This window comes from Syzygium oleosum, unplaced genomic scaffold, assembly GCF_021117445.2.
Source record: "Syzygium oleosum isolate NSW1041296 unplaced genomic scaffold, Sole_v2.1 Sole_v2.03, whole genome shotgun sequence".
Lineage (NCBI taxonomy): Eukaryota > Viridiplantae > Streptophyta > Magnoliopsida > Myrtales > Myrtaceae > Syzygium > Syzygium oleosum.
In genome coordinates this window covers 18,396,113-18,413,879 of record NW_026607487.1, presented here as the reverse complement: position 1 = coordinate 18,413,879, position 17,767 = coordinate 18,396,113, and the positions used below count along the sequence as shown (strand labels likewise).

Genomic DNA, 17,767 nt, shown 5'->3' with positions numbered 1-17,767 from the left:
TGATCATTCGCGAGCCAATTAATTTCAAACTTGTGATGATTAAGCAAAGTTAGTTTACCTACGGGTTTCGTAAACATGGAAGTACCTTTAACTTATGTATATTATATATAAAATACAGCTAGAAAGGAGACGAGTGCACTGAATTTGCGTATGAGCCTGTGTGATCACAATACTATAATGGTGGTGGAGGCCATACAGCTGAAATCGTTGAAATCCGTCTGATAATGCGTGCAAATGTCGTGCCCCTTATTCATCTCCGATAAAAGCACACCACCCACCGAAGGGGCCGCAATCTTCATTTCAATTCAAACACGAACTGGCGATTGGAAAAAAGGTGTCCATCGTAGCTCCGCAGTTTCTATATTTTCTCTGTAGTTCCCATCTCCCCTCTCGTTTCCCCTTCGTTTTCCCCCCTGGGAAATTTTGGACGAGGGTACTTCGGAAGTGTACCTTACCGATGCTCTCTATTACCTGGCCGGTCACTCACGAACGTTTCCTATTCGGTACCCACGTCTCGTGAGTTCGCACCCGGAAGGTGCGAATTTGCGGCCAAAAGCAATTCGAACCTAATGCGTGGGGCGAGACATATGGTATGCATCATAAAACTCAACATCATGATGTCAATCAAGAGCGAATCATATCGATGAGAGAATTGACACACGCGCCGCGCACTCTCTCTCAATCAATCTCTCGTCGGACTCTCAGGAGTTTGCCACTTCCTTTTTGACTCCGTCGCTAAAAGAGGCCCCTCGCTGTTTTCGGTCGCTCGCTCGCTCGGGTTCGCTCTCGCTCCGGTGCGTTCAACTTTCAAAAGCGAGTAGCGAGACGCGAAACATCTCCGTCTCTTCCTGCTGCTGCTGCTGCTTCTTCTCTCCGAAGGAAGCCACAGTCGGTAATAGCTCCGGTAAGTGTCGAGAAGTTTCCTCCGATTTCCCCTCATTGATGCTCTGCTCCGCTGCTTTTTGGCTTTCGGTCGAGCGAGTTGGCTTCTCGGGACTCTTGCTCGGCTGATTTCCATAACAGTCTACGGTTGTTTCATTTTCGTGCTGATTCGTGCCTGGGATGCGCGCTTCGTGTGTTCTAGATCGCGCCAGATCTCGTCGCCGTTCGCCGAAGCTCGGCCTCGCGGCTGATCGGGCGGCGCGATTCGGGGGGGGGCAATCACTTCACCAGAGGTCTTCTGCTTGAAGATACCGGTTTCGAGATTCGTCATCCCGGTTCGTCGTTCGCGTGGATTTCGGGGTTGCTTCGGGAGTTTGACTTGATTTAGGTCGCAGAGAGAGAGGGGCTGTCGAGGGGGTCTGCTTAGTGATAAGAAAGGTTCTCCGACACTCCAGGCGTTTTGATGCGGCAAAAAATGTAAGGTCTCCTTGACGCGAGCTCTGATTGATGCCGCGCTTCTGTGGTTTTGCTTGTCAATTTTTGCCCTGCATAAGTGTCTCTCTGCTTGCGGGAGATCAGTCCGTACGATAAGGTTTGCTTTGTCATTTGGTTTGACAGGATTCATGCGTCTGGAGCTATTTCTTGATAGATAAGTCGAGGTTCTCAGCTTCTTGCTAGAGTGGCTTAGATTCTGGACATTGCTCGCCCGGAGATATTTTGGTTTCCCTGTGTTTTGCACTCGAGAGATGATCAAGCAGATACTGGGTAGACTTCCGCGGAAGCCATCCAAGTCCGAAAACCGTGACCATGGAGGCTCGGTCGCCTCGTCTATGAAGTCTAGCGGGGGTTCGAGGAGTGGCGATGTTGCGAGTCATAGACTGGATAACTCGAGCAATGTGTCTCTTCCAGGTCCTGCTTCTGCTTCAAATTTGGGAAATGGTCATGGACGTAAGCCTGCCCAAGTTGTGAATTCAAAGTATGATAATGTGACACCTGCTTCTTATGAAGCATTGCCTGCTTTTAGAGACGTACCGAACTCTGAGAAGCAGAATGTGTTTATTAGAAAGTTAAACATGTGTTGTGTTTTGTTTGACTTCACTGATCCCACGAAGAATATAAAGGAGAAGGACATTAAACGGCAAACACTGCTTGAGCTTGTGGATTACGTCACTTCTGCAAATGGAAAGTTCACTGAAACTGCAATGCAAGATATTGTAAAAATGGTATCAGTGAATTTGTTTAGGCCATTCACCCCTCAGCCTCGGGAGAACAAGGTATTTGAAGCTTTTGACTTGGAAGAGGAAGAGCCTTTGATGGACCCTGCATGGCCTCATTTGCAAATTGTGTATGAATTTTTTCTGAGGTTTGTTGCATCGCCTGAAACAGATGCAAAGTTGGCTAAGAGATATATTGATCACTCTTTTGTGTTGAAGCTGCTAGATCTCTTCGATTCTGAGGATCCTAGAGAAAGAGAATATTTGAAAACGATTCTGCATCGAATATATGGAAAGTTTATGGTACATCGACCGTTTGTCAGAAAAGCTATCAACAACATCTTCTTTCGTTTCATCTTTGAAACAGAGAAGCATAATGGGATTGCTGAACTTTTAGAAGTTTTGGGCAGCATAATCAATGGGTTTGCTCTCCCATTGAAAGAAGAACACAAACTATTCCTTGTTAGGGCTCTTATTCCTTTGCACAAACCTAAATGCTTGCCAATGTACCATCAGCAATTGTCATATTGCGTCACACAGTTTGTGGAGAAAGACTGTAAACTCGCGGACACTTTAATTAGGGGTCTGCTTAAGTATTGGCCTGTGACAAATAGCTCAAAGGAGGTCATGTTTTTAAGTGAGCTGGAAGAAATACTGGAAGCAACTCAGCCACCTGAATTCCAGAGATGTATGGTGCCCCTTTTCAGGAATATTGCGCGATGCTTGAGCAGTTCACACTTTCAGGTAGCACAAAACCATTCTCTCTCTCTCTCTCTCTCTCTCTCTCTCTCTCTCTCTCTCTCTCTCTCTCTCTCATGTTTGTGGTGATAATCATATTCCGCAAGCAGTTAAACTGATGCATGTCGAGATTGTACAATAGAAAATTAAGATGAATCATGAAATTGTGTTTGGGACTTTCAGGGGACAAATAGTAGCAAAAAATATCTTTGGTTTTTCACAATATAGATTTGGACATGCCAATAGTACTGCCTTCTAAGTTCTGCTCATGACTCTTTTAGGCAATTACACTATACTTACATGTATCAGAATTAGGGGTAGTAGTGACTTGAATTTGTGATTTTTTTAGCTTTCATTGTCTGGTCAGTTCTCTTTGCACTCATTATCTGGTGAATTCATGATATTGAGGATGATTAGTTATGAAGTAATATTTCTCCTTCCTTCTTTAGAAGAATAATCAAAATGTGAAGATGATGCGATAAATTTGATGAAATTATGATTACCTAAATTGGGCTATGAAGATGTCTTTGATGAAGATTGGTGAAATGTTTTCACATTATTGGATTGTTGAAGATCGGATCTAAGCTTTTCTACTAACTTTCTGGTCGGGCATCCCTCTACAAGCCTTTTCACGGTTGATGGGCTTGTGTCTTTTTCATACGATCTGTTGTAGATAGTTTTCAGGTGAAGCAAAAGAATCGATATCGGTACTAAGGTTATGTCCAAGATTGGGGTTGTTGCAATATTCCTTATGATTTCGCTTTTAATTTGAGCTCTCTGGTGTCGATTCCAATATCTGATTCAATGGGAAAAACATGTTCCCCTAAGAGGCTGAATGCAATGAAATTGATGGAAGCATTAGTTGTAAATGTACTGGATGGTGATCACTGGTGTGGTGGATGACCAGTTGAAGTGGTGGATATAAGCACTTGTGATCAGTAGTTCCCTGAGTAGTCACTGAGATGGATTTGGTGGCATTTAGACGCTGATACCATGATAGTACTGTGGTATTATTTTGGAACCCTGTGAGGAGGTTGTAGTGATGGGATAGTGAAGTTAGGATGGGTGTGATGGTACTATCTGTGTCAGTGGTGGATCTGCAATCCCCTTCCTAGAGGGTTAAGATCAAGATGATGTTGTAATTTGTTCAGAGAATGTATGTATGTAAGCATGCTCCAGAACAATTTTTAAACTGAGGGGGATTGGGTTGAAATAACCCTTAATGTTTGAGAATCTCTGGAACTGGCCCTTTATGACTGAAATCTTTGTTACTAAATGTTGCATTTTTTATTGCAACATTAAAGTAACTGGGCAGTCATTATTCCCTGATTTTAAGAAAATCACGGGATTCACAGTTGAAAGAACCTTTTGAGCATTCATTTTACATTAGGTACAACTGAAGCCAGACTCATGAAAAGTAAATCATGTCTAAAAATATCCGAATCTTACTACAGTGTACTCATTCATTCCTCTAAATATAGATTTCGTAAGAATATTGACCCTACTTGAGAGCAAAAATACTCCTTTTCTCGTGGATGTTTTCCTGTGTATGTAAGGCTGCAAAAATCTTGCAGTCCTGGATGTTTACCTGAGGGCGATTTTCGCAAAGGACTTGAAGCTGAGAGTTTTCTTTGGATAGGCATTTGCTTAGCTCCTTATAAATGGGCTGGTGTTAATTGATCTATGGCAGGAACATGCTTGGTTTCTGATGGCTGATGGTGACTGCTAAGGTTGGGGTCTGCAATTAAATACATTATCTTATCTTTCTTCCGGTGAATAAACATTGCGAAATGGTGACTTGGATATGTAAGCATCGACGATGTGTGGGTGTAGTATGCAATTAGAATCAAATATATTAGCTAGAAGAATGAATGTGCTCACTAGCCTAGATATAGGGATTTGTGTAAGTCCATGCAAGAGAAAGCATCTCTGATGTATCTACCTTGGTCATGCATGGAGCGCTATTCTTTTCTCAGAGCATGCACAATTAAATTAAATCATTTGTTTGCTAGTATAATTCATTGATTATCTTGGGTCTAGTGTAATTCACCGTTTTTCGTTCATTATACATGTAATTTCTCTACTATGGCAAGTTTAGGCAAAACGGTTGCTCCTTTCAGGTGGCAGAAAGGGCTTTGTACTTGTGGAACAATGATCATATTGAGAACTTAATAAGACAAAATCGAAGCGTTATACTGCCAATAGTGTTCCCTGCTCTGGAGAGAAATTGCCGTCATCACTGGAACCAGGTTGTCCAGAGCTTGACACTTAATGTTCGGAAAATATTCTCTGATGTTGATCCAGAGCTATTTGAGGAGTGCTTGCAGAAGTTTCAGGAGGATGAAGAAAAAGCTGAGGATATGAAGAAGAAACATGAAGCGACATGGAAACAGTTGGAAGACATTGCTGCAACAAAAGCTGCGACTAACGAAGCAGTACTTGTGCCTTATGTTTTACCCAGCCAATTTTCTTCAACCCAGTAATATGAGATGGGTATGTGGTCAAAAGTTCCAATTTTTTTTGGATCTGCAGGCACCGTAATATGGTCAATGTGCTTAGAGACTGCTCTCAGGGATTATCCGATTGTCTTTTGGGCCTTTGGTAGAAGGCATGCCCTGATGGCCAAGAATGTTGGAGGGATGAAATGAGCGAGCCACACTTCAGAATTTATTCAGGAGAGTCAGTCACCATTCAAGATGGAGAAATGAGAGGTAGTTGCCAAGAGTTAACTTGTGAGGGGGGTGAAGCGGGGAATGCCTGATGAATTGTGTCGTATATGAGAAACTGCTATTTAACTTCTCCATTAAGTCGATGTATGATAGTATTCTTTTTTTTTACTCCTAGAATTAAATTCCCCGTTGGCATGACTTCTGGTTGTATAGATTCTGATAATCTCAAGAGTTTTTGATACGAGATGTGATGGATAGTTTCTTGACATGCTTTTTTTTACATTTTGAAATCCTCTCTGTCTGTCTGTCTCTCTCTCTGTGTCAGTTTCACCAGAGGTCTATTATGGGGATCATTCTCTCGTTGAAGAGATTTTTTGAAAATTTCTCCTTTTCTCAGTCAGGACATATCTTGATAATCACTTGTCTCTGGACTTCGAGAGTTTGAGAGATCCACCAATTTTTTCTGGTTGTTTTTAAGCTCAGAGAAGTTTGTCTTGTGAGATTAAACGCGACACAGGTTGATCCTTCTCCTTCGAAACATTCTTGGTCAGCGCTCACCTATATCAGAGATGTGAAATCCAGTTTTATGGAATAGTTGAAAAGTTGCTCAGGTCCATGGTTTCATGCATGACTTCTGTTTGTATTAGAAAGTTGGATTCGGAGGCAGGGGACAAAATGAAATCCTTGTGAAGAAGACTAGTCTGCCGTGCTCCCAGACCAATGTCGAGAAAAACATCGTGAACATGATACGTTCTAGTGTATGCTAGAGAATGTCATAAAATTGCAACTGCTTGATAGCTTCCATGAAGTACACCCCCTGGTTGCACATGGTGGTTTTATAATTTTTTTGACGAATTGCCTCGGCTAGTAGTCCCTCCCTTTGGAATCTTAACAACTGGTTTCTCAGATTACTGCAATATTTCATATGTGGGTCATGTGAGTTCCAAGGCTCAAGGTGCATGAGGGTTGCTTCATTGAGAGGCCAGTCATATTATGTGAAAGAATCTCTTAAAATCTTGGTGAAATGAGTCAATGTTAGTTTATCTGGCACAGTACTGAAATGCTCCTTTTGAACTTATGTTAATGGACAAGGTATGCCGAATTGGGGCATTTAATATCGAACAAGGTCATCGCTAAGCAGGAGAAGCTCGAGCGGTTTCTTCCTTTATAGTCATCTTAACTTGAGTTCAGAAATGCTGCTGCAGCTGTGAAGTGGGGGGCATGGGCTTTGCAGAAGAATGAATTGGCCATGTTGGCCTAGTGCAGAGCTGAGGATGTGACTAAATATGCATAAACGGGGAGTATAGAATATAAGCTAACAAATCGTCTGAAATACACAGCTACAGCAACATCTACATGCAGACAAATGATCTACGATGTGCTATAAACACGCCAAGCCAGTGATAATAGTACTAGATTCTATGAGAACTATGGGGCAGAGAAACAAATTGCAGGAGCAGAGGATCGCTCTGAAATTTAGCCATCTCTTGTTCATCCAGTGTCACCCAGGCCTCAATTCCATTTCCCGACCTGCTACTCATCAATATCACCACGTTCTTTATCGGGACGCTGCTAATGCACGCCCAGACTGGTTTTCCCCATCCGAAATCAGTCTCGTAAAAGGGAAACCTCACCCAGCTGCTGAACCTGTAGGACTCCACGTCTCCTTTATACATCAGTTCGTGCACTTCTCTCATAGATTCGCAGGCCCAGTGGAACCCGTCCTCACCTTGAAGTTTCCTCACATATTCGTTGTCGATCTTCCTTATCGCCGTCCTCAAGTGATCCACCAAAATGTGCAGTTCCGCCTCTTCTTCTTCCTCCTTAATGGTTGCAATGGCGAATCTCCAGATATTGCCGAAAGAATGATCGGGCAGAGGAGGGTTCATTCTTCCTCTTAAATTTACCACATGAGATATCACGGTTGAGGACCCTCCCTTCCCTGATATTTCTGTCCTGGCATGCATGGCCGCTTTGCATATAAGAGCAGTCACTGCTTCAACAAGAGTAGGACTTTTAGATAATGACCCATTAGCAGCTTTGGTTTTCAAACCGGCTAAGCTGGCTGAATCAAACTCAAATCTCTTTGTGACTATGTTCTCTTTCTTGATCAAATTGTTTGGCAGAGGGACCTGGAAATCTCTAGGTGGGAATATTGTGGTCGTGTTTAGGTATGGAGCAACCATCTTACTTGCACCTCGAGAATTGGCCGCCCAAGAACTAAGGAAAGTCGAAAGTGTTGCGCCGTCTGCAATTTTGTGAGAGATACAGGCACCAATGGCTATCCCGCCACAGTCGAACAGGTTCAGCTGAATGGCAGTGACAAGGCCATTTTGACATTTTATGTTATATGGATCCAATGGGAGAAGCTGCTGTACTAATTTCAGTTCTGGGTTTGCAAGGAGTTTGGTGAGTCGAGCATTAACTCGAGCTCTCACGAAGACTGCTCCTTGGCCGAGGTCAACGGCGTGCTCATCTCCCTTGATCCGACCAGCCAATGGGTAAAAGCAGCCGAGACATTCTGACAGAGAAGTCTTCAGCTTCTCATAGATGTTCATGTGATCGAAAATTTGGTCAGGTTCGGGAGCGGAATAGAATAACACTATAGGGACATAGAATGGAGGAGCAAGCTGATCTAAAAGAGAGAATCTGTAGGTCTGGTCTTGACAAGGAGTCGCCGACGATGGTTTGATTATCTCCTTCGAAATCACCCGAATCTTCATTTTTGAATGCTAGAACTTTGCAATCGGCAGTGGGTTAAGGAGCTGATATGCCGACATGGGCAAGAAGGATGTTTTGGTTTGGGAAAACTCTGCTGTCTTCATTCATATAGAGTTCAGTGAAAGTCATTTTTCTAAAGTGGGAGACCTAAATCGAACCTCGTCAGGTTGATCTCCTTCACATTTCATCCTAAGTTCTAGAAACGCTATGTAAGAATTTGATGGTTTGTGCTCAAGTGGGGTGAGATCGTATTTGCTAAACAGCCAATGGGGAGGAGCTGGGAGCAGTTAAGAGGTTTGAAAAACTGAGTAAAAAGAAAAGATAGGAATGATTAAATTCAAGAAATGGTTGATCTACTGTTTTAAGCTAACAAAAAATTTGACTAATGTGGTTGTAAACATTGCTGATCAGATTAATCAATCGATTGGTGCTTCTAGAGTTCCTTATGGATTTCTATAACCTAGACCAAAAGAGCAACGATCAACCAATTCTTGCTCTCCAACACTTTGCTGATCGACCTCATTTGAAACTAACGCCGGAGTCTCATTGTTCAACTTTGATAAGCTATCTGAAAGATTCTTTGCTCTGTCCTTGAGATGTTGAGCCACTTATTACTGATTGTATTGGCCTCTTGGCCCTTTTTAAGATTCTAGAATTGGTCCTCCGCCCTCATGACTCAAATAGACTGATAGACTGGATTGTAAAGACCTCAAAAAGTAAGACCCTCCCCCTAAGCTGGGTTTCTAACCCCCCCGCCCCTTCCCCTCTTTGGAAAATCTCGTGTTTTGATGCCCGTTACTCTTGTACGTGGGCTCGGGTTTAATGAAATGATAGCTCTCTTTCGACCCCAAAAAAAAAACCAATTCTTGCTCATATATCAGAAAAAATTAACTTGCGGTTTCTTCTCATTCTGATTAAGCAGCATTCTATCATTCCATGCCCAAAAATACTGATTTTTTTTTTCGTGCTGATAAATTTCGATTCGATAAGTGTTGGAAAGTGCCAAAAATTTTAATAAAAAAAATGACGGGTGACTATTTTTCCAACTCTTCTTTAAATTTTGCAAATTAATGATTTTTGTAATAATTTGTCAATTTTTATTAGCATTAACTTATTAACTCTTCGGATTTACTGTCTCTTGTGCGAAATTACTGACCTAAGTTAGAGTGACTTACCAACTTTCCAAATTAACTTACCAATTAATTTTGGATTATCAATTCTCATTTGAGTTACTCACGAATGTGTAATTATTTTCTTTAATATACTAATTTATTCATTGAGTTAAAGACCTTTATTTATTAATTAGTTTTAAATTACTAACTTTTTTTTTTCCTTTGCTCAATAGTCGCAAAAGAGCTTGTGAAAAAAATTTGCGTCATTAGTTTTTGAAAAAAAAAAAATCTACCGCGGACAAACTCAATTTCATTTCTTATAATCGCTCTTCTACGATCATACCATCAACATGACAATGGCAGTAAGCAACTTTTGGCAAATGCATGACTAGCTTCCAAAGCTTTGGTGATTCATAAATTAATTTATTCTCTGATAGTGTCACACCCCAAATCCTATACTATAATGGAGGAGTGACACGATTGTCTTTCTACCCGAAAAACGTAGCTTCAAACCATACCAACTCTCAAAAGTCACTCTCACTCTATTGACTACCAACCAAGAAACCTAAAAAAATCGGGAAGGAAATGGGTTAGCAACCATAGCCCAATTAATCGTACATCTCTTAAAAGCATATCAAGAAGCTACTATATATATGTATAAGTATAGAGCAATACCCGGAACTCATAATCCAAACTCTTTAATAAACATATCAAATCATGTATAAATTGTTTCATTTCAACAAGCTTTATACAATTTAGAAATACTCATTAAAATTTTCATCTCAATTTAGACATCAATGACTTGAATGGTCCATTCCATCGATCAATCTTAAATCACATGTCAATCGTCCATCCATTGGCCAAATTCGTGTTCAAATATCTAAATATGATCATGCATAACACCTCAAGATAATGTGACCAAGCTCCCCCCGGCAAAGTCTCCATCTTTATTGCCGGTAGCTGGCCTACAAGGATGTCCTGACATTAGTATGCATACTCACAAGCTCCTCAATGGGCTTACAACGATATTGAACACCGACACAAACTCACAGCAACATCTTTCACAATTCACAAGCCAATTTGGAATTAAATTAAAACAATTTCACAAACCAAACGTATAATCTTTTTCAACTCCATTCATCGACCATTTCGGAATCCATTTCATAAACTTGTAACATTTTGAAACGACTTTCCTAAAACTTTTTTCAAACCATTAACAAATAATCAAAAAGTAATAAATGCCCGATCCAATATTTTATGCAACAAACATGATCTTTCATAACTCATAATATCGAAACTCTATCGCTTTCAAGATATGAGTTTACAAATTCATAGAAGGGATAGCATCACTGACTTGGGAAAGCCAAAAAAACAAAACATAGAAGTTCACTCGAACCGACAATCTCGTAATCCTATTAATTAAACGAAAATCGACGTCAAAATCAAGTAAAACACTACTTCAACTACAAAACAACTATACTAAACTTGAACGCTAACAAAATGAATCCTACGCAATAACAAATTACTCACTCGAAGCAATTATTCAAATCTGAACGCAACGCAGAACTCACATGCGAAATCCTAAAATTATCAATCTGACCAAATCATTACTGTAAACCTACTCCCATCAAGCCCCACGGCTCCTCAATGCCATAATCCACTAATTCCTGAAATCCCATAGCTCAACAACTCAAAAATCGGATTTTGCGGTTTGATTTTCACAAAACTTCAAATTTAAGTCATAATTTTAAAAACTTCTCTGATTAACAGAACAAAGAGCTCGAGCACTTACAGGGTGTTGCAATACTTAGTTAATCCGACTTGGCAAGGACTCCGTATCATATACGCGCAAAACCCTATCTCTTTTTCTCTTTCTTCTTCTTATTCTTCCCTTCTTTCTCTTTTCTTTCCTTTTTTTCTCTCTCTTTCTTTTCCTCCCGTGCGCGCTGCTGCTCTCGGCCTGAAGTCCACTTAACCTTTTTCTTTTGACTTTTCAACGTTGGTTTTCTTGTTTTTCCCTTTTGACTTACATTTTCTCTTTCTTAAAAGAAATTTCGTTTTTGAAATTTGAACTTCAACTTTCAAACAAAAGAGGATATTTGCATCTTGCCTTCTCCTCAAATTTGATATTTTGGGTAGTGTAAGTCCTATCTAACTTGTTTTGTTTCCTTAGAGTCAGGTTTCAAATCAAAATGACCCTCTTTATCTCCATGTCAAAATCGCTCATCGAGAACCTTAAGATACAGTCCTCGTATCAAAGGTAACCATTTGCTTGCCATTGTTATCTCTTACAAGGGGAAGCATGCTTCTCTAAATCAGAATTGATGATCAGTTGCACCAAAAGAAACATACATCCTAATCCTAGTATCTCACAAAAGACTAACTTGTTATAAACTAACACACAAGCTCACAACGTCTCATAGAATCTAAATCCAAACATATCATAACCTAAGCTCTGATATCAAAATATGTCATACCTTGAATCCTACCAAAATGGGGGAGTGACACGACCGTTCTTCCACCCGAAGGATGCAACCTCAAATCATACCCAAAAATCCAACTCCCAAAAGTCCCCGTCGATATCGCTCTCGCTCTATTATCCACTAACCAAGGAACCTAAAAAGATTGAGAAGGAAAGGGGTGAGTAAGCATAGCCTAGTGAAAAGTACATCTTTTCTAAGTAGATGGAGCAGTCGCCATACATATATATAATATATATCACATCATATATGAATGCTACCCGAAACTCATAATCCAACTCTTTAATATACATATAGAATCATATATGAGTTACTTCACTTCAACAAGCTTTATATAATTCACAAATACTCATTTAAATCATCATTTCAATTCAAACATCAACGGTTAAGTCCATTGATCAATCTCAACTACATCACCCATCAATAGTTCATTTTATTGACCAATCTCCAATCACATGTCAATGGTCCATTTCATCGACTAATCTCAAATCACATGTCAATGATCCATCTATTGACCAAACTCGTGCTCAAATATATAACCATGATCATGCATAAAGTCCTATGACAAGGTGACCAAGCTCCCTCCCTTGGTAAGGTCTTAACCTATATTGCCGATGGCTGGCCCACAATGATATCCTGACATTAATATGTATACTCACAAGCCTTCAATGGGCTCACAGCAATATTGAGTACTGGCACAAACTCACAACAGCATCCTTCGCAATTCACAAGCCTATTCAAAATCAAATCACAAAACGATTTCACAAACCAAACATATAATCTTTCTTAACTCTCGTTCATCAAACAAAATACATTTCACAAGGCGTTTTTCAAACCATTTAAGAATTCATATCATAATCCCGTAACATTTCGAAACGAATTTCATAAAACATTTTGCAAACCATTAATAAATAAACGAAAAGTAGTAAAATCGACGTCAAAATCAAGTAAAACACTACCTAAACTATGGCTATACTAAGCTTAAATGCTAATAAAACGACTCCTATGTGACAACAAATCGCTCGTTCAAATTGATTATTCGAACCTAAGCACAACGCAGAACTCATACACGAAACCCCAAAATTCTTATTTCGACCTAACCGTTTCTCTAAATTGACTCTTGTCAAACCCCACAGCTCCACAATGCCAAAAAATAAATCCACAATTTCCATGAAATCCCTTAGTTCAACAATTCAAAATTCGGACATTGCTGCTCGATTACAAAACTTGGAATTTAAGCTCTAATTTCGAATACTTCTATGATTGGAAGATCAAAGAGCTTGAGCACTCACCGGGTGTTGCAGTACGTGATTAATCTAGCTTTGGGAGGATCTCGTAGCGTGTACCCGCAAAACCCTCTCTCTTTTCCTCTTTCTTCTTCTTCTTCTTCCCTTCTTTATCTTTTCTTTCCTTTCTTCTTTCTTTCTTTCTTTCCTCCCGTGCACAGCTCTCGGCCTTATACAGCTGAAGTCCATTTAACCGTTTTGTTTTGACTTTTCAAAGTTTTTTTTTTTTGCTTTTCCCTTTTAACTTGGTCAAAACCCATATTTTACAGATAGTTAAGATGTTGATGCTAACTTAGAGGTGCTTGAGTGTCCGGTTAAGTGTTTTAAGATGTGATCTCTTTGGCACTCTCTTTCATACCATATATATTCCATAGCTTAAAACAGCCAGAAATGGAGATCAGACATTGTTCTTAGAGTTTCCGTTAAGCTTTCTCCGCGAAACCCCGACCACCATCTCAAACACCACGAACTATACCTTGTTTGATCAATTCGCGCCGCTATATTCGATTCTCTTCTTCGGAACTATCAATGACACTGTCCTATGGAAGTACTTTATCACTAGCTGGAGACTTAACTATATATCAGAGACTCTAACCTATTCCATCACCGCTCGCCGAAAAAGTCCCTGAGAACGTCTATGTCGACCGGAATGATGACATACTCGACTGCTTCGAAGCTCATATGATCATGCCACTTTCAGGCTTGACCGAGATTCTCCAGCGGCTGGAGCCGGAAATACTATTAGGGTTTCTTCCCTCAAATTACCTTCTTCAGTAGGGTTTGGATGGCCGACAGGTGTTCAACCTATATTGGCCCACGCCGCCTCAGCGTATTAAACATGATCTCCTTCTCTGGCATTTTGTGCTCACTAGAGTTCGAATCGTGGAAAATGATAAGATATTCTCTAGAGTTATTGGAGTAATGTTCAAGTAATCTGCTGGTCTAAATTGGGAACTTTCTTCGCACTTCTTCTATTCGTAGATGCGGGATTTTTATAACAAGTCGAAAATTCTTCAGATATCACAATCTTCTTCTAGTGATGTGGTTATGACCTTTTAGTCCGATCGCAGTCGTAACTGAACCATAGAAAACATATCTTTGACCATTTCATTGAGGAGAGTATAAGGTAGATAAATTTTCAAGGGAGAGACTGCAACTCTCTGTACATGCTGGTCATCCACTAGACTTCACTCATTTTCAAATGATTAAACGTGCTTGTAAATTCGTTCGATGGATCAATCTCTAACACCATAATCATTCAGATCTTAATAAGCCAAAGTGTGTTGTCATAAACCTAAGGCTCAATAGTCACCTCTTACACTAGCTAGCACTATGGAGGCCAATCCCAGATAAGCATATTATCTCTACATCATTCACTCCGAAATGTGTTTTTTTCCTGGAGAAGTCACAAATTCCATGAACTCCTCATCACTTTCCAAAGCAGCCATGTCCTCAACCCTCAAGCTTATATATGCCTCCACACCATTATCCGACTTGTTGTCCATAAAGACCACAAGGTTCTGGAAAGTTAGGGCTGGTGACCCGACCCATGTCGGGTTGCCCCAGCCGAAATCGGACTCGTACACTGGGAACCGGCACAAGCTGGTGAAGTTCATGGCCAGTAGCTCTCCTTTGAGGTATACCTCGGCGCTCCGCTTGATGAAGTCCAAGTGCTCTTTCCCATCACGGAGCTTCTCCACGTAGCCCTTGTCGATTCTAGCCACCGTCTCTCTCATTTTAGCCACAAGCCCATAGCACTCCTTCCCTGAGTCCAATTGCAAGGAAGTCACCGCCACCCGGTAGAAGTTCCCGAAGGAAAGTTGCGGTAACGGAGGGTCGAACTTGGTCCGCAAGTTCACTGCATGAAGGACGATGCATTTCTTGCTAGGTTCGGAATAAACCCTAGTAGACAAAGCAAAGCGACTCCAGATGAAGGTCGATAAAGCCTCAACGCGCGAAGGGGGTCGATTTTGGTTGAGGTCCATTTCTTTGGAATACCTAGCTTTCAGTGTCTCTATCTTATCGGCTTTGAAAATGAATATCTTGGAAACTATGTTGTGTCTGGTAATCCCTGTACTCGGTTCGTACCCTGATATGTTCATCGGCGGGAACAGCTCGGCTGAGACGAATTTAGGAGGCATCACGATCTCTTCTCCGCGAGAAATGGCAGCCCACATTTTGATGAACGTGACCACGGATAGCGCATCTGATATCTTGTGCGACATGCATATTCCTACAGCGATTCCACCACAATCGAATCTATTAAATTGGACACCTAGGGTTGTTTCGTCGATGGCATCAAGAACGAAAGGAACCAACTTCCTTAGCTCTCTCGGGTCAGGATTCTCAGTAACGTCGGAAAGTCGGCACTTGACAGCAGCTTCGAAGTAGGGCACTCCCTCGTCGTCACATTCGACTGAGACGTTGCCTTTGAGGCGGCCCGCCAAAGGGTAGAAATGCGTGAGGATGCAAGATAAGGAAGTTTTGAGCTTGCTGGATATGCCATCTATGTTGAATTGATCACCTTCATTTTGTGGGGTGTAGAAGAGGACAAGCGGGTTATAGACCGGCGGGGAGATTTGGTCGAGGAATGAGAGTCGGTAGTGGCGGAGGTGGTCTGGGGTCGGAGAAGATGGTTTGACGGTCTCTCTGGAGGTTATTTCAACTGCAATCTCCATCCTCTCCTCTATGAGAGCAACAAGAACTTATGCTGAAACTCTTGAACTCTTTTAGGTTGTTTCTCGTCTGTTGTTGGTGAATTCCTCTTGAGCTTGTGCATGTATATAACAGCCACAAGACAAATCTTGCAAGAAAACAATGCCTCCAAACATGGGCCAGTTGTTACGGAGAGAAGATGGTTGTGCCCTCTCATCAATTCAAATCAGTCAATTCAGTGAAACGATTCAACCCAGGTTACTCGACTCTTCAAGTAATGCTTTTTCAGCCAATTGGTCATCAAATATGGCAAATCTTATCACTACTAGCTACACTCATCCACCAACCTGCACTTTTTTATTCGGAGCTTGTCTTAGACTAAACAAATCTCCAGTCAGGCCACCAACACGCCATCGGAAGATATATTTCGCGAGCATTCGAGACGATCAGCCAGCGGCAACAGTAATTATCAGTAACCGGACTCGCCGGAAAAGTTTTGTTTTCTTTAGATAAAGTCACATCACCGATACGAAGCTTGGAAAGCAATAAAACATTTATGCAAAGTTGTTTACTAATTGAATACGTTCAAATAATTTGCTAAAACTTAATAGGATCATGGGAGATAAACCCAAAAAGTGGTCATTCTCTCTTCGGACGTGCCGTTGAGAGGATTGCAAATCAGAAGTCCATAGCTTAACATCAGAAGACTATGTAAGTCAGCATTGATGTATCTTAGAAGATTAGTTTTGTCAAATTGCACTTATCATCTGATTAAGACATGGGTTTTGAAGCCACTGACAAGTATCTTTCATTTGGTCCATCCTCACCTGTCGTGTAAGCTTGAGTAAAAATCTTCTTTCCCACAAGAAAAGAAAACAACACGAAACTAGATTGATCTTGTGAATCGGTGGAAGCTTGCGCTGTTAACATCTCTTTTTTTCGCCTTTTTAAGATGTGAAATATAATCTGCTGTCGATCTTCAATAATTTAGGTTACGTTTGGTAGTCGAGATAAAATTCAGGATATAATAAATTTTATCCTATCCCGTGTTTGGTGCCTACTCAAGATAGGATAAAATTGGATATAGGAAGGATATAATCCAGATAAAATTATCCCATGGGGAGGTGAGATAAAAGTGGATATGATTTCTAATATCCATAATATAAAAGTTATTTTTCTCGAATAACAAACATGTTAAATTAATAAAATTAAAACAATATTCGAATATAAATAATATTTGAATTTTAATATAAAAAATTCAAAATAACAAAATAATAATAATAAATTCGTTTTTATTTATTCTTATTTATATTTATTTATTCAAATTTCTTTCCATCTTACGATGTAAATTTCATATATATGTATACACACACACACACACGTTTAGTATTTATATTTATTACATATTTTAGGCATATTTGTATAGTTTACTATTTAACAAAATTTTATTAGAGAATGATGGAAGGGGAAGAAATAAAAAAGAAACTAATCAAAAAAGAGAGGAAAAATAATAAAAAATAAATAAAAATGAAATAGGTAAGGGTGTCGTGAGAAATTTTTATCATCTCCGTTTGTGCAATTTTTAGGTTCATTTACACCAATATAACATTCATAGCAAATAATGGACATAATAATATGTGAAAATATCTAGTTTTATTACTGCAATTCACCAAACAGTAAATAGGATATAGCAAATCTCATAGATTTTATATCCTATCCTATCCATTTCTACCATGGCTAGAAATCCGGAGGACTAAACACAGCCTTAAGGTTTTGGAACTTGCCATAGTTAGAATTGAGAGCTCATCCATTTATCATACTCTGCTTTTACTTCTTTGACCGAATGAAATAGAAAAACTGTGGTCAAAGAGGAGGATTATATACAAAACACTGATTTACTGACACGTTTAGAAAGATCCAAACAAAATAATGAAAGTTATTAACGCGAATCAGTATTTATGCATTTGAGAGCTTGCTATGACATATTGAAAATAACCAATGTCTTTAAAA

The 17,767-nt window shown here is 40.1% G+C and overlaps 3 protein-coding genes across 4 annotated transcripts; 1 reads left to right on the top strand and 2 right to left on the bottom strand.

The window, feature by feature from the left end:
* Window positions 1–420: 420 nt before the first annotated feature.
* On the top strand, window positions 421–5,769 carry LOC115671892 (serine/threonine protein phosphatase 2A 57 kDa regulatory subunit B' theta isoform-like). Of its 2 annotated transcripts, none has more exons than XM_056310097.1 (3): window positions 421–904; window positions 1,501–2,840; window positions 4,955–5,769. In XM_056310097.1, exons 2-3 carry the CDS (start codon window positions 1,629–1,631, stop codon window positions 5,315–5,317), a joined length of 1,575 nt encoding a protein of 524 aa, XP_056166072.1. In that variant the 5' UTR covers window positions 421–904; window positions 1,501–1,628; the 3' UTR covers window positions 5,318–5,769. The 2 variants fall into 2 exon arrangements, with proteins under 2 accessions (XP_056166072.1, XP_030449429.1); XM_030593569.2 differs by lacking the exon at window positions 421–904 and adding an exon at window positions 938–1,359.
* A 1,021-nt stretch (window positions 5,770–6,790) lies between these two features.
* Window positions 6,791–8,288, bottom strand: LOC115672092 (stemmadenine O-acetyltransferase-like). Its single transcript, XM_030593855.2, has one exon. The coding sequence runs from the start codon at window positions 8,224–8,226 to the stop codon at window positions 6,916–6,918; it is 1,311 nt and encodes a 436-aa protein (XP_030449715.1). The 5' UTR covers window positions 8,227–8,288; the 3' UTR covers window positions 6,791–6,915.
* A 5,893-nt stretch (window positions 8,289–14,181) lies between these two features.
* LOC115672071 (stemmadenine O-acetyltransferase-like) lies at window positions 14,182–15,873 on the bottom strand. The gene has a single exon (XM_030593828.2). It carries the CDS (start codon window positions 15,778–15,780, stop codon window positions 14,476–14,478), a length of 1,305 nt encoding a protein of 434 aa, XP_030449688.1. The 5' UTR covers window positions 15,781–15,873; the 3' UTR covers window positions 14,182–14,475.
* Window positions 15,874–17,767: the final 1,894 nt, after the last annotated feature.